Source organism: Thunnus albacares, chromosome 2 (genome assembly GCF_914725855.1).
Source record: "Thunnus albacares chromosome 2, fThuAlb1.1, whole genome shotgun sequence".
Lineage (NCBI taxonomy): Eukaryota > Metazoa > Chordata > Actinopteri > Scombriformes > Scombridae > Thunnus > Thunnus albacares.
Window position 1 is genome coordinate 1,198,650 of NC_058107.1, and position 17,685 is coordinate 1,216,334.

Here is a 17,685-nt window from a genome sequence, read left to right on the forward strand (position 1 = left end):
AACGACATAATGAACCTAATCACACATACTTATGAGATATTGATAATCACGGTGCAACTTCCTGTATATGACCAGCATATTGATCAGTTATGCAATTAACATGTAATTAATCAAACTGCATCATAACCATATCAAAAAGTCGATATCACTCCCATATGTTTACCTCTGGCTTGTGTTGTCGAATATATAATAAGGCTGTTGTAAAGTGTGGATCCATTTTACACACTGGTTTAGAAAATCTCTTTACTTGGCATCTCTTATTCAGTTCTCATGGCCAAAAAACCCTGCTGTCTACGACAGCCTTAGTTTATAAATTAGATTTCAGTAGATTTCAATGTCCGTCTACGTTACCAAGTGGCAGGATGTGATCAAAGGTTGTTTCGGACCTTCTCTCAGAGAAGCCCCTTGAAGATGACGTGGATGAGTCACACAGAGTTAGTATTTAACAGCTCTCAAGAAATAGCATCAAGTGAGTTCCATCTGTGGGTCAAACAAAGGCAGGAGAGATGCTGGTGTCTGATCGATAGATAGCCATTCTCTCAGTCATAATCAGAGCGGACAATTAATTATCACGTCTAAAAGCCCAAACAAAGAAGATCAGGAGCCGAGTGATGTAGAATGAAACCTGCAACTTCTGAAGAACCCGTCCTGGATCTGAGGTTCATGTAAAGTACAGAACAGGATTGAAAGTGTGACTGAAAAAGGGTTATAGTAGTTTCAAAGGAAAACCAACTGACTAATATAATTAATCATTTCTATTCTATAAAAATCCTTAAAAAGTCGTAAAGTCTCACAGTTTCTGTCTTCAGAACTAAACAGAGATTCTGTCTTGGATTTCAAGTAAACACAAAGTATAAAAAAATGAGAGTTTAACTGAAAAAGTGATTATAAAACTATGTTAAGCTCATGTAATACATCATCATAACTGCCACAATGATCAATTATAAATATGTGTTATGACATAAAGTCTCATGTGCTGGTGATATAATTATCAGTGGGACATTATGTTAAAAACAGGGAACCTAAAATTCTTTTCCTGTTGTTTATCTGAGCTCCAAAAATAATTGCTGAAAAATACATTTTTTGACTCAAACATGTCAGTTATGTCACAGTTATGAGGTTTCATTCTGTCCAATTCATGGCCAGCTGTCACCTCCTCTTTGAATAACTAAATAAGGTACCAAAACATTTTTCCACAACTTGGCTTTACTACTGCTGGTAGATAATAATAAATAATAAATGACAAACAAACAAAAAAACATGATTTCAATTATCAATTATCAAATAAGCTTTTTTTTTTCAGATTGTCTTATGTTATTTACACATTTATCTCAGGATAGTGGTTCAACTGTGATGGTTCAAGGAATAATGTGAATTGTTACAATAAAATAAAGAAGATAATAAATCATACTGGACATTTCATACATTCCAAATTTTGTAGGTAGCGATTTAAATCTCCTATGTGTGGGATTAAATTGTCATTGTTTTGGTTTTCTGACCCACAATTTTCACTTCCACATACCTCTTCAGCATATTTCCAGCAGCAGCTGTTGTCAGCAAAAAGCTCACTGGAACCAATCTTCCCAGCACCAATCAGTCCACAGACAAAATTAGCAACTAGCTGGTGACGACAGCGGAGAAATTAGCTGCTACAGATCTAAAAACAGAGTCGATATTGGACTTACATTCATTGGAGTGGCCAGAAACATGACACCAAATGAATGTTAATGTTGCTCTTTGTCTCCTGGATGTGTAAAGTGGCATCTGCTCGCTAACATGTTCAACATAACAACTTTAAAAGGTGATAATATGTTTATGTCGTGTTTCCACCTTGTTGTATTTCCCCAAGTAATCATAACACATAAATTAATACTGCTTTAAATGGTAGAGAGCCTGTCATTTCAGACCAGAGGGTAACCTGAAGGTAACCTGCAGTATAAATGAATGCAGAGCTCAATACTGTTGACACAAGCATGTTCTTTACCCAGCTTCCCGCTGTCATCCATTATAGTTGTCGAGGAGCAATAATATTAGCAGCAGCATATGTTCTCAGGCTGTTGTGGCTCTGACCCTTCACCACCCCCTTCTGTTAGCTGCTTGAGCAGTAATCTTGGTAATAAGGCACGCTGTATGATCGACACCTAATGACCAAAACTCAGGACTGGGAACCTGCTGTCACTCTCAAATTCTCAGCTATTATTGTTTTGTGATACTGGTAAAGGTCAGCAGTGTTTGTTATAAACATTTCAAACTGATCTCAGCTGATACAAGCACAAATATTACTGGTTGGGCCTTTAAAGGTGCATCAGGAAATCATCAGCCCACTAAATTAGAGTCCTTGGTGCAATTAAAATAAATCAAAAGATAAATAGCCTCCACAATGTGCTTTACATTATCAGTCACCGGGTCCAATTTAGAGGAAAATCTGCCAAATAGAATGAAGCAGCATGTTGTCTGAAAACCAGGCAGAAAATACTGTAATGTCTGTAGTTACGTATGCCTTTCTGCTTAACCCTGCATTCATTGATTGTTCTGATCATCTTATAAAGTGGTTATGACAAAAATGTTAACAAACAGATGCCTATTTACACAACCGGCAGAAATGGTGCAACGTTAGCATGTTTCTGGCTAGCTTTCAGCTCTGGTTTGGTCTCCACCAAACCAGTTGCTAACATTGTCTGGCTGCTGTTTGATACGGGGCAGGTAGTACACAGTGGGTTTTTTATTAAAAACAGATGCCTGCTGAGCTGAAAGTAGCAAAAACTATCTGTAGACTGAAATCATAATTTGTAGGTTCATCTCTACAAACAACCGCTTTTACATTACACAGAATCATTTGATCCATTTTTATTTTAAAAAATATTGATTAGTGCAGCTTTAAAGCATCTTCACACTGTTTAATACAGTTTTTAATTACCTGTGTACGGTTCAAATTTGGCAAAAATGTGTCCATATCAGCTTGTAAGAGTTTTATAGGGGACTTTCTTGGAGGCTAATACATTCTTGAGTTCATTATTATAAGTAATATTTTCTTTTTTCATAGTTTGTCCTGTTATTTCCTTCTTTTTTCTGCCTCTCTATAATTATTTTTCTTATCTTTCCATCTGTTAATTGGCTTTTTGTATATTTCTGTCTGTAATTTTGGGTCTATGGTAATGTGATACATATATAATGATAAAGTCATTTAAGGTCATGTGCCATGCCAACTCCAAAAAACACACTGAAGTGTTTTGTTTATGAAGAATATAATAATGATATGCACTATGTAGAACATACTGTAAATGTCAATTATAATTGGCCCCCTGGTTCACAGCAGCTTTAAATGCCAGCGTTAAACCTGCCAGATTATAAAGAAAACCTTTTGCTCCACTTATCACTTGCAATTTTGTGTGAGTGGGAGGCAGAGACTACATCGCCTTTGGGTCTCCACATAAAAAAAAACCACACAGCCTACCATCAAACCTGAAGCATCTGGATTCCGTGCTAGTGACATAATGACACAGCACACATGATGAGTCTAGTATCAGCATGCTGATACTGGAAGATCACTGGCCTTTAGCCAATCCTATGGGCCACACAGAACAGCGCTGACATTATCTTGATGGTGTAAACTGAACTTTTATCGGTGAGGACATAAGCACCGGGGCTAGACATACTTCCACCCACTAGAAGAGGAAGACTTTTGCGAGTTCAGGATGAATTTTGTGGCTTATTTCAGCCTCCTCTCCTTCGCAGTTCACGCAGGCCTGCTGAGAAAAAGACAAACATGCCCGCAGGTTTGTGATGCTGCTCGGTGTCCCGTCCTGCCTCAGACTTGTTACTACGGCCAGGTGAGGGACGGATGCGGCTGCTGCGTGGTGTGCGCGGCTGGGGAGGGTGAAGTGTGCGGGGAGCGGGGCCTCTCCTGCGGGGACGGGCTGCGGTGCGACTCTGTCCCGGGGAAGCTCCGGAGACTCCAGGGCACGTGCATATGCGCCTCATCCGGTCCTGTTTGCGGCAGCGACGGCAGGACTTACCCCAGCATCTGCCGCCTGAGAGCCGAGAACATGAGGGCCGCGCTCGGAGAGACCGCTCCGGTCATTCTGATCCAGAGAGGTCGATGTGAGTCAGGTGAGTTTTGGAGGTTCTTCTGCAGATGACATGAGGTACATGGAAAGATTGTGGAATAGATACCTAATTGGTTAAAAAGAAGTATATTTATGGTTAGGTAGAAATCAATAGGACATGTCTCACACCAACCTGAGTCACCTGAACACCACCTGCTGCTGCTCAGAAGTAGTTATGAAGTAAGCAGAGAGATTGAAATAGTTTGCTAAAAGTACTGAATAAATGGGTGAAATATCCAGCTTCTGCAAACTTGACTGAAACTGACGAAACAAATGACCAAAGAGAAACTCCTGCACAAGACTCATCATCACCTGTACTCTTTAATTTGACTTGAGAAGCTAGTAGGACATTCTGGAGACTGTGTGAGACTGTTATATCGGATGAAAATGATATATATCTAGAATATGTATCTCTGCGGAAAGCTTGATATAGTGTGCCTCCAGTGCTCTGCATGTTCATACTCAGAAGAGCAACAAGACGAAATGCAGTCAGTGATGGTGTTTAATTCTCCTGAGGGAATTCCTGCACCACACTGCTGTGCAAATATATCTTCTTCATTTTTCTACCCTGTCCAATCCATTTTCATAATGTGCAGTTTCTTATCATAGTCACCCATAGAGGAGAAAGAATTCATCATGCGTTAGGCCTCCTACTGCCTTTCTTTTCTTTATGAGCAGGTATGCAAAAACTTGCAGAGATGCTACAGAGTTGTTTTAATGAAGCCTGGTTACCAGTCATAGTAGTCACAGGAAAACAATGTGACTGTTGTGATGATGTAATTATGTAATAACTTTCCTTTCTCTTCGTTTGTAAATCATAAAATAGAGCCGAAATAAAGTATAGCAACCCAGCTAATTAGATGTGCCCCGTTTGTTCATTTAAGGTTCTGGTGTCTCTGCTCACTGAGCGTTACATGATTTCTGTCAAGAACACTAGAGTTGGATTGCAAATGGAGACAGTAGAACAAATTGACTCTGCAGTAAGGTACCACTCCAATTACCCGAGCAGGACTGCTCCCTGCTGCAACTATATGACATATACGCAATGCATAGCCATGAAAATGAAAAATAATATGAGTGAGCGAGTGGTTAGGAAGACTGCTGTACTGTCTTGTTGTAATCATCTAGTTGCTGCTTAATAAAAGTTTTTTTTTCTACCACAACAAAGCAGAGTGGCTTGATGTTATAGGAATCTCTTCAGGTTTTTGGGAAAAACTAACATTCAGAATCCCCAAATCCAAACCAGTAATTAGTAACTAGTAATTCTGATAAACAAACCTTTCAAACCAACACAGTAGTTATCTTCAAATGAGAAAATGCGAACTTCTGTATCGCATGCTACTGATGCAGAGCAGGTAAAATCAGGACAATGTGGTCATGTGACTGGCAGAGAGCAGTGTGTATGTCTAGAGGCCTGTCAGTTCATTTCATCACCTTCTATTGCTGCTCAGTTACCAGGGTGATCAGGAAACAGACAAGCCAAAAAAAATGTGACATATCTACAGCTTGTCTGTCTGCTTAATGCAAGATAAGTGTGTGTCTGAGTGTGTGAGAGAGAGAAAGAGCATCATTATCCTGCATTTACCATAATACTGAACAGAGACAGCTCGTACTTTGAACCGCTGATTGTGTTCTCTATTGGCTGTTTTGTTTATTTCTGTTAGTTGAGATATTGTCATTGCATAGAGGGTCATGTGTTCACTTTCAATCCTCTGAAAACCTCATAAACAGTATGTTTGATGTCTGCACTCACTATTTAATTATCTTGAAAGCTTCGGCTGGTTTAACTGTTTTGTTAAAGCCTTGGGAAACAATATTTATGTTGCAATTCAGTATGTTCTAGTTTTATGTAGGTGCTCGTCCTCTTCATAGCTTCAAGTCTGGGGTCAAAGCAAAATAGCTCTTATATCTAAAATGCTTTTTGCAAAATGATTGTATTGGCGATGATCCTCTAAACCTTCTAACTAACTTTTCTAACTAAACTAACATTTTTCACTCTGTCTGGGGCTGCGATGAAACCATCATGTTTCCAATCTTCTTTTTTCTACACAGTTTTTTTTTAAATGAGCATCAGTTTACAGTAAAAGTGTCCTTTCACTACTCTGCATACATTTTTAAAGATGAATGTATTCAAAAACCAGCTCAGCTTTTTGGGCAGTTGATCCTCATCTTGCTGTAACTCTGCACAGCTTTGTGTATTTAAACACAAGAGTATTTCTTATACACTTCAATGTGTGAGTGGGGGCAGAGCAGTATCACCATGGAGTTACCTGATGAGTCACTGCATCTTCATTGAAAACTTCTACAAAATATGCCAAATAATCATACTGATATAATTCAACAAGTTTATCATCAACAATAGTTTATAATGAGAACAACGGTGCTCTGAGATACTTACCAGTGTCACAGCAGGCTGTAAACAACACTCGTTAGCTTCACTATGTGAACAAACTGAACAAGTTGCACAAATGACAATGATGAAATCTTGGTTTCCATCTCCTGAATCATCACTTTCAGCTCCTGCCTTCAGGGAGACGGTGTCCCTGTGCAAAGAAAAATGTCTATATAAAATCAGTCATCCCACATATTGTACATCAGTAATTAATGGACATGCCAGTATTGTTTTGAATGCCATGTACCCGGCACTTTACTTCTTAAATTGGTCTTAAATTATTTCTAGCAATCTATTCCTTCTGTCCTTCTTTTTTACAAAGTTGCATCTAATATAGTTTAAAATGTTTTTGTAACATACAATGTGAATGATGTGATGTTGATGTTGATTGATTGATAAATGCTATCGCTAATGTGCTCACAGTGACAACGCAAACATGCCGATGTTTAGCAGGTCACCATCTTAATTTAGAGCATTAGTATGCTAACATTTGAGACAAACCTGTCTCCTAGAAATTACATTGATAAACTATTAATTTGCAACACAACATACATAGAAAACATAATGCTGCCCAGATAACGCTGAACATAATTACATTATTACATCAAAACACCAACCTAGTGCTATAGAAAAACAATTTCACAATTTTCAGGAGACAAGGTTTGATGGGAATTAGTTATGCAGGTTTTTAAATTTTTTTTTTGACCATTTCCTGCCTTGAAAATGGAAAGCTAAGGGATCCCCAGAGTTAATAGAATTCACCCTGAGGAGGACATGTGCGTACCAAATTTTATGGCAGTCCATCTAATATTTGACAGAACATTTCACCACAAATGTAACACCGCTGGTGGCACTAACGGAAAAGTCAGGGGATCACCAAAGTAATCAAGATTCATCCTCTGGGCACCATAAATGTCTGTATAACATTTAATGGCAATCCAACAGATGTTAATATGAGATATTTCAGTCTGGAGCAAAGTCACGTTTTAAATCTTCTGGCATTAAACAAATATGATTAGTCCACCATAAATGGTGACCATATTCACCACTAGTTGGTAGAGATGGTTTAACTGTGTTGAAGATCAGTAAAAGGTCAAAACATGGTACCCTTTTTTTAAAATAATGCACATCTGTAATGGAAACAAATATGAATCTAGTGTGGGATTTGTGTGGCACTCTGTAAGGAGATTTACATTTGTTTTACAATTTGGAGACTCAATAACAGATTAGATGACATGGCGAGTATAAGTGGTATTCATCTGATGGGTTATACACAATTGTACAAGCTGGCATGGCTATACAGTGTAATTGAGATAATAGAGAAAGCTACACGATCTCCTGCCAATGGAGAGCATATTGTTGATTTGTTAGTGGAGCTCTCTGACAGGCAAAAATAGTTGGTGTTCTGCCAAAGTAGTTCTTGGCAATAGGCACCATGTCATTTGCATTTAAGGCTGTTTCTGCAGAGACAAGTTTATTCATGCAATTTTGTAAACACAACATCAGTCAGTGAGTGCAGGGGCTTCAGGACAGAGATTACACAAGATATTATTGGGGAGGAGATTGTACTGCCCCGAGGTGGCACAACGCAGGTGTCTACAGCAGGTTGCAGTTTAAATGAAACCCTACCTGTACAATCCAACTGTTGAGAATTGATCCTCCAGTTCCTCTTTAAGACAAACAGCTAGTATAGAAATAGTGTGTTGGCAGGGCAACAGAGACAAATATGTGGCTTTAACATGTATTGTTCTATAATCTGATCTGTGTGTTTATGAGGAGGTGTGTTTGTGCTTGCAAATTAGTCCATGATTTCAGTGTAATTATCACCCACTAAAGCGCAGAAGAAGAGCAATGAAGTGCCACTACTTGCCTGAGAGGTAAGACATAGTGTAATCTGCTCTGAGAAAGCATGAAGTATTTACTCATATGATAAGAAGTTAATGGAAAATGATCTGTCTCACCTCTCACTATTTTCTATTGCATCACTGCCAAATGCACATCTCACTAATATGTTTTAGATTTTATGTGGACAAGGCAGGAACGATATATTAAAAAAGTTTATCCACACTGAGTTAATTGAGTTAATCAGTCTAAAAGCCAAGCTAGCTACTCTGTAAGCGCAAAAGCTCGGTCTTGCAGGTAATGGACTGCAATGACTCAAAGACAGGCAGGTTAAATTAAAGCAAAGTTAGCTGTATTTGTAGTTTGTCAGGTAGGAAAAGGTCCAAAAACAGCCATAACAAGCAGGCAGAAACAAGTGACAAGAAGGCCAGATGAATACATAATAGACATTTGTGGGAGCTGAGGGTTTATATGCTGGGGAGCTGATTAGGGGACTGGTGATATGTGCTCAGGTGGGAGTCAGGTGACGGCTGAAGGTGGGAGAGACTGAGGACTACTGTAGGGCAGGGAGGGAATAGCAGGCTGTGAAATGAGTTAATGACAAATAAAAATGTTGCAAGTAATGTTAGGAACTGGTTGTAGCTTAAGCCAGCTGAGCTTTAAAATAAATGCTCTGATCCAAAAATGTTAACCTCAAGGTGACACTAGATTAAAGGTCAGGGGATCCCCAAAGTCATGAAGATACATCGTCTGGGAACCATTGATGTATGTACCAAATTTCATGCCAATCCATCCAACAATATTCTAAATAAATGAGTGAAGGAAGTTTTTATGATTGTGTCATGTGTGCAATTAAAACCAGCTCACATGGGCTCACATGACACCACAAAATCATCCAGAATGCTGCATTCTTCATGTCCCCCTCAGGATAAATTGCAACGACTTTAGTGAACCCATAACTTTTTATCTAGCCCGTCAAAATGTCAGTTTGTCTTATAGTTTCGTTTATGACCAAATACCTGCAAAATTAACGACATTCTCATCAGCCTCAGCTGTGCTTTGTGTTTACTGCCATTTAGCAAATGTTAGCATGATACATGCTAAACTAAGATGGTGAACATGGTGAACATTGTACCTGCTGTTAGCATTATCTTTGTGAACATGTTAGCATGTTGGTGTTAGCATGTTACCGTCTCTCAGGTTGTAGACTCAGTCGTCCTAAAAGGCCAAAGTTTTAGATATTTTACTCAAAACCAAAAATGTCAATCTCCTGGTGGTACTATGAGGAAAATAAACAAAGTCACTAGCATTCATCCGCAGGGCACAATTAATATCTCATAGTGATCCATTATAGATGTTTGGACCAGCAGTCCATCAACACTGTCATCCCTACAGTCACACTGCTAGTGTGACCAATAATAGTTCTTTTTTTAATTTTGTGAAACTTTTTGTCTTTATTTGTCGTCATGTGTCCTCAAAGGAATGCAACATCCAGAGAGCTTGCGCTACAAATTCAACTTCATTGCAGATGTGGTGGACAAGATTGTTCCAGCTGTGGTACATCTTGAGCTTTTCCAAAGGTAAAAACTGAGTGAAGCAAGAAGAAGACAGAAAATTAAAAGTGTGGCCCTCAGTGTGTCTTTGATAATATAAAACAATCTTTTCATTTTGCGATTCTCTTGCCAGACTGCCGTATTCCAGCGAGGAAGTCTCTGTGTCGAGCGGCTCTGGGTTTGTTGTGTCAGAAGACGGCTGGATCGTAACCAATGCGCATGTACTCACCAACAAGCAGCGGATAAAAGTAGAGCTGAAAAGCGGTTTTCAGTACGACGCTACAGTCAAGGACGTGGACCAGAAGATGGACATCGCACTCATCAAAATCGAGACAGATGTGAGTGCCCGGTGTTTTCACTCACCTCCCCAAGGGGCCTTAGTCTAAATTCTGCCTTGTGTTTTCCTCTGGCCTGGCAGCTTGTCATCAGCGGCTAACATCAAAGTCTCATAATCCTGCACAGAAAGTGGGGCAGATATTCCATGGAGAAAGTCATCAAGGGCCACCAGAATTAGACTATTCCTTAGCATGGTCAATCTGTCATCTGAAAGTCCCGGGGGGGGGTATTTGGTCATGTCTAGTAAATTCAAAGCTTCAGCTATTTTTTGTGTATTTGCAAGAGCCCCTCTGAATAAAACATGTCACTGCTCAGACATGCTCTTACACAACCAACTGCTTTGTATGGTAGAATGGGCCCTACTCCTGACCACTTCAGTCAGACTTCACTCAGCATGAAGCAGATGATTAGCATTTTTAGTACTGATCTGAATACAAGAATATGTCACGATCACAAGGCACAAAACCAGAGTCACTGTCTTTGACTGCTGTAAAGGTGAGGGAATGTATCTTACCTGGGAGTGGTGACAGCTGCACAATGTTATAGCTCTGTTACATTCCTAGTAGAGGGTCTTTTTAAGCTTGCCTAAAAGGCAAATTTGTCTTGACATAAGGCTCCATGCCCCAGGAGATGTGGCCATAAATTTAGCTGAGCATTACTGTATAATCCACCCCACAGATAAACGGCTTCAGCCTAGTATACGAGGAGAGAGGCAGAGACAAGCGAAGGCTTAGTTTAGTTTGGTTTATTGAACAAATCCCATGATAAAATCATATAGATTGAAGCTTATAAAAGAAACAAACACTCATTTCCAATGCAGAGCACCTGTTTTGTACCAGGAGAATACACTGGGCTTGAGAAGGAAATTGTTGAAATTGTTACTAACCAGAGATTGTTTTATTTTTACACCAAATGTTTAGTAGGTATACCTGTCCTCATGACTCGTTAGAAAATGATATAATATTCAGGATAATATTAGGTAGGGTTACAAGTAAGGTTCACTTCTTGTTCTAATTTGAGTGTCACAATAATTCCTAAGAGGTGGAGCCGCCAACAGAAATGTCACTGATGGAAGTAAACCTTTTTAATGGACGGAGCGAAATACTGTCTTTAAAGTCAAAGTTTGAAGTCATAAAACCTTAAAGTACTTCTTGAAGACATTTCTGCAGAGGCTGTCGAAACCTCTTCAACAATCGTCTTTGAATCATACTTTTAGATAAACCGTGATCTGGATGAAAACTATTCACTAAAGGTTACATAAAGAATCTGCTTCATACAAAAACATTTCACTTTTTGCTCTCAGACATAAAGTATTTTACAAAAAGAGTCCACATACCTACTTCTGTCTCAGCCAGGTTGTTTTTCACCTCCATACAAAACGATCCATACTGAATAATTTACAAAAACAATTGTAAGAGGCGTTTTCAGATCTTCAGGCAAAACTGTTTGATAAAGGTTGAGAACCTGACCTCCTTCCTAAAGATATCAACGCAATGTGATACGACTTCCTGTCTTAGAGGGGACAGTCTTTATTCTTCAATCTACATTTCTATTAACATTAATATCTTAAATGTATTTATTCTCTTGCACATCTTGTATTATGAGTCTCCGTATTGCATGTTTTCAGGATGTCCTGAATGATGTATTTATTAATATTAATATGTTCATCTTATTATTTGTTCTGCATGCATCATTATAAATGATCTCAGTAACTTTGTAGGGAGACTCTGTAACATCTGTCCAGGGACTACAGATGAAAAATAGCCTCTTGGCTAATTCTGGCGCATTTACAGCAATGTTTATTAATGTGCACCGTCCCTGTTCAATAAATAAACAAACAAACAAACAAATAAATAAATAAATTCATACCACAAGAGATTGCTTGTCAGGTAAACATAGGTATTTTGACAAAACAATCCCAAGTCAAGGTTGCTGCATTGCTTTCAACTGGATCACATGGTCAGTTTGCTCAGTTGTCATGGCGATGAATCTGCGAGCTCAGTAGCTGTCGTGGTTTCAGAGCATTTCAAGGACCTCTCGTGTATGCTGGTTTAAAAGAATCACTCTTGACCTTGATATTTGCAGTTTGAAAAAAAAAAAACAATCCCAACTCAGAGACAAATAACTTACTTTTCCAGATCTTTCAGCCTTATCACATGGCCTTCATCATCAAAATGAAAACAAGTCGTTTGAAGCATTTTAACAATCAACCAACGTGACTTTTGTTTTAAAATGTTGGCTTTCTCACTAAGCAGAGGGTCAGCCGTATGTAGCCTTGCTGACCTTGTATGACATCTATCAAGGTGAGCTAGTTAACCTTCAATCATCCTACAATGAAACACTTGATGTCCTCATGTCTTCTGCTTCTGGCTGCAGAGTCCCCTGCCTGTGCTACGTCTTGGCCAGTCCTCAGACCTGCGTCCCGGTGAGTTTGTGGTCGCTGTGGGAAGCCCCTTCTCTCTGCAGAACACAGTCACCACCGGCATTATCAGCACCGCCCAGCGCAACGGCCTGGAGCTCGGCTTCAAGGACTCTGACATGGACTACATCCAAACTGACGCCATCATTAATGTCAGTGAGACCAATGATAATTCCCCTCTCTCGGTTCTGCATGTCATGTGATCTATCCGGATAGTTTCTGTTTTTATTCAACAATTCTTTTGTTGCTCTGTTGATTCACAGTACGGCAACTCTGGTGGTCCGCTTGTCAACTTGGTAAGAGGATTTATTGTGTTATATCTTGTGTAAAAGGTTAACAATAATAACAATAATATATTTCATATGTACCGCACTTTAATTTTCATTCATAGTGCTGCAGTATTAATAACATAGAACACACAATAAGAGTTAAGATGAATAGAAAAGTTCTCAGGCCTTGTTATAACAGAGTCTGGGGTTTGTGCTGCTCTCAGATGGTTAGGAAGGTTGTTCCACAAGAGTGCTGCAGCAGAGCTCGTCATTTGCATATTTGCTATGCTCTCTGCTACGTAGGTGATCGTTCTTGTTTTATTTATGACAGTGAGGACTAAGGTCATGATTTTGTTTTATTTAATACCCACAGCCTCCAGTCTGCTCCCTCAGGTTGAAGATTAAGCCTCCCTCGCAGTATTTTAGCACAAGACCTGATTATGGAGGTCTTTGCATTGTTACTGCAGAATAGAATCATACAGATGGTACATTCATTTATCAAGGTCGCTGCCTCCAGCTTCCGCTCCCCTAAAAATGCAGTTCTTTCTAAAGGAGAACAGTTGCCATACCGACGGTACATTTTATAAACTGTGCTTCACTGTTAAAATACAGATAGGTTACTACAATAACCAAGACTGATGTTTTTTGGTTGGTGAAAATAACACTTAATAGACTAAGAGTGGTGTTATGTGCACTGGAAGAAAAAAAGAGGGAAATTACTTTCACTGCTCTTTCCTTTCTCCATGTAGCAAAGCTATGAAGTCTATGAAACACTTGATGAGACCACAATCTCACGGCTCTCCTTCCACTCCCTGTTTAACAGGATGGAGATGTCATTGGCATAAATACTCTGAAAGTGGCAGCTGGAATTTCTTTTGCGATTCCTGCAGACAGAATACGTCAGTTCCTCGCTGAATCCTACAACAGACAAATCAACGGTGAGGATGTTTAATCACTGCTTCTGATTTTATCACAGGAACTAGATATATGATGATCTCATTCATTCATGTGGTCATTTGTTTTTAGGAAATACAGGGCAAAAGAAGAAATACATAGGCGTCCGGATGCTGCAGCTTTCATCACTGTAAGTAAATAACAGAAGAGCTCAATTTGATTTTAGCAAGACATACATACGTTTTACAACTATGAGAAAATTACATTTAAATTAAAGCAATAGTTCACCATTTTGGGAAATTCACTTCATCGCTGTCAGGATGTAGCAGGGATGAGCATACAAACAAAAGTGGGACAGTCGTACCTCCAACAGAACAGGTTTAACAAGACAAAAACTACTGAAAACAAGACCTTAAATACAAACTAAACTAATCAGGGGATAATGGGGAACAGGTGACTAGACACAAGAGTAGGCTGGGAGTGATTGGCTGAGGGAGCAGGGCGGGAAAACCAAACCAGGAAACCAAAAAACACAACACCCGAAGCCACCGGGAACCCAAAAAAACCGAACAAAGTCCAGGCAGGATGTGACATTCATGAGAGGATCAATATCCATCTTCTCATAAAACTCTTGGAAAGAAAGCAAAGACAGCATATTTCCTAAAATGTTTAACCATTGCTTTAATATTATCAGTCATATTTCAACCTTGAATTGATTATTTTCCATCATTCAAACTCGTTAGCTAAACATTTCATTATTTGCTGTTAAGTAGTTGTTTTAATTGGCAGATGTGTATTTTACATGGTGAGTTATGGTGAGTAAGATGAGTTCAAATATGAAGTTGTCCTCTCTGGGATTCACAGTTTCTACATTACTGTAATCTGTTTTCCTTCATGTGTGTCCAGTTTGATCAGAGATCTGAGAGAGCGACAGAGTGAATTTCCAGATGTGAGCTCAGGGGTTTATATCTATGAGGTCATACCTGGAACAGCTGCATCCAGGTAAGAGTCAAGCTACAATCTCTACTACACTATGTTACTGATATATACTTCCACCTCTCGTATGATGGAGTGAAGAACCTTAACTGATTTTAATAACATTTAAAGCCCCACTGATCAATATTTTGAATATATTAACAGCAGATCAAATGACTACATGTAATGTGAAAGGAGTCGAGAATAATCCAAGACTCAGTGGAGCTTTGAAGCATCTTCAGCTTTGAAACTTTACTGTTTTGGTTCACTCGCACTGCTTTCATGAACCTTACTTGCAATAGTAGCGAGCAGCTGTTTACCACAAATGTGGCTGCAGCACCATCTCCAGCGCCCCTGTCGACTCTGTACAGGACATAAGTTTGTAAGTTTAATTTCATTGTTAGATATTTTGTTAGTGAGCCGAGTTTCTGATAAAGTAATAACATCAGATTTATACTGATCAAACCACGCTTGAAAGAAATCAGGCTGTTGATATTCAAATGAATTATGTTCAGTCCTGTAACACCATCCAGTTTGATACTAAAAGTTTAAAGGATACTCTCACTGATCAAACATCGCAAAGCAGCAGCGCCGCAATCATGACACGCGTCAAGTGCTGCGTGTCAAGTGCCGACCCAACAGGAAGTGTCGTGCTGCAAAGCGTCAGTATATTAGTTACCTGGATTTAACTCCAGTTGTGAGCACAGCGCAGGACAACGAAATGCAGTGGGTGAGTTGTAGTTGTCTATTTTTGATTAATAACTTGAAAACATAATAATCTGAGATCCAATCAACCAACAATTAATTCATTTTTGCCTTGTAGATACAGTGAAAAGCACGTAACAAACTAGTGAATAACAGCTGTAGTTGAGCCAACATTGTACTGAAGAACAAAACAGCTTCCTATCTGGAAAATGCTAGAAATAGGACAGTGGCGTGAAGTATTGCAGCGTGGCATGTCAACACGCGCCAGCGTGCGCCTCGCTGCTGTACATAGAGAATAATAAAAGGGGCGTGTGCTGTTCAGCGGCAGTGTGTTTTAGCCTTTACTCAGTTTGACCCAGCGTCGCCAGTAAGAGGACAGTCATCTGACATCTGTGGAGGACAGAAACTGCCAAAATCAAAAAAAATTTCAAAAAGAAATAAATCGGTAATTAAACTAATATGTCATTAAATTCACCAAAAATAATATTAAAAATAAAATAAAATGCGACATAAATTGATATATTTACATTTGTATTAATGTCCCTATTTATTTACTTTTTATTTATTTATTTATTATTTAATTTTCCATTTATTTATTTATTTATTAAATGTATTTATTTATGTATTTATTTATGTATTTATTTACCCAAAGTATTTATTTCTGTATTTTCTTTTATATTTCATTATGTATTTCTGCTTCATCATGTAATGTCTATAACCGTGTCAAAGTGACGGATTTACACATGGATGTTTTTCCTCTCAGCTGACCTCGGGGGGGGGGGGGGGGGGGGCTCCAGACCTTGTTGTTAAATGTGCCTCACAAATAAACCTGCCTTGTCTTGCGTTGCCTTCAGGGAAGCTGACGCAGGAGAGGACTCGTCTAAAGCTTGATGATCTTTTCCTCAAGGTGTGAGATGAACCCAGCAGGGTCGGGACTGTTTCATTAAGACTTTATGTGGTGTTTTCTCCGCAGCGCCGGCATGATCGACCACGACATAATCATTGGCATCAACGGGCGGCCCGTCCACACCACGCAGGAAGTGAGCGAGGCCGTCCAGAGCGGCGCCGCGCTCTCTGTGGTGGTGAGACGAAAGGATAGCGACATAACGCTAACTGTTATTCCTGAAGAGGCAAACTAAACCTACAGGCTGTAAATGTCACCCATTAAAGGAAAAATTTACTTTGATATATCGTACCACCTGTAGAAGCAGCTGCTGGTGATGTTTCCATCGTTACTCGATGTTGTGTGGTGCACTTTTATTGGATCTTTGGATTCATGCCCAAACATCATACCAGGATACTATGAGTACACCTGGCACCAGAAAACCTGTCAGTCATCTAAAACGTCAAAAACATTTCCTCAGTTCCTCTGAAAAACATAAAGAAATAATTAGAACTGCTACGATTAGTCGATTAATCAATTAGTCAGAATGAATCGCCAACTGTCTATTCTATTTTCTGGTCTCTTCAGTCTTAATGATAGTAAACTGAATATCTTCGGACTGTCGGGACAAAACGAGACATTTGAGTGATTTTTCAGACGTTTTATAGACCAAACAATTAATTAATCAATCAAGAAGATAATCAACAAATGAATTGATAAGGAAAATAATCTTTAGTTGCAGCCATAGAAATAATGAAAGGTGTAACGGGATCATATTTCCTACGAGCAGGCGGCTGTTGATTATTTACTCGGGTGAGGCTACAGATGCTACACGCTAGCAATGATGTCGTCTAGCTTAGTGAACTATGTGTTGACTCCAGTTATAGAAGACGGCGACATTTACTAGACAATTAAATCAGAAAAGCAAAACCTTTGACCTGAAAAAAACAAGTTAATATAAATTTAACATTAATTTTGAATGTACATTACATACCTGCCCTGGTTAAGTTGTGAGAATATACAATACATCCCTGAGACATGGGCCTACTTCTTATTTTCTAATCTATTTCTGACAAGCAACATATTTGGTTTTCTGTAAACTCTCACAAATGCTAAATACAACATAATATAGAAATAACTGCATAATATATATTTACATATGATGACATAAAATGGTTACATAAACACTCTCTTGACATTCTAAATATGTTTATTATGACCACTGTAACCAACATACATACATATACTGAGAAACAGACAAGAGAGTTAAATACCTCCATAAAATGGGTACTTAAAATCTCACAAGCTGAT

At 38.9% G+C, this 17,685-nt stretch overlaps 1 protein-coding gene across 1 annotated transcript; it reads left to right on the forward strand.

The window, feature by feature from the left end:
- The first annotated feature begins 3,469 nt into the window (after positions 1–3,469).
- On the forward strand, positions 3,470–17,110 carry htra4 (HtrA serine peptidase 4). The gene is made up of 9 exons (XM_044362245.1): positions 3,470–4,110; positions 9,821–9,920; positions 10,027–10,231; positions 12,606–12,800; positions 12,912–12,944; positions 13,741–13,855; positions 13,944–14,001; positions 14,718–14,813; positions 16,465–17,110. The coding sequence occupies exons 1-9, from the start codon at positions 3,696–3,698 to the stop codon at positions 16,628–16,630; spliced, it is 1,383 nt and encodes a 460-aa protein (XP_044218180.1). The 5' UTR covers positions 3,470–3,695; the 3' UTR covers positions 16,631–17,110.
- The last annotated feature ends 575 nt before the right edge of the window (positions 17,111–17,685 follow it).

Coding starts and splice junctions, on each gene's coding strand:
- htra4 (XM_044362245.1), top strand. CDS start 3,696: ATGAATTTTGTGGCTTATTTCAGCCTCCTCTCCTTCGCAGTTCACGCA. Junction 9,921..10,026: donor CATCTTGAGCTTTTCCAAAG/GTAAAAACTGAG, acceptor TTCTCTTGCCAG/ACTGCCGTATTCCAGCGAGG. Junction 13,856..13,943: donor CTACAACAGACAAATCAACG/GTGAGGATGTTT, acceptor ATTTGTTTTTAG/GAAATACAGGGCAAAAGAAG.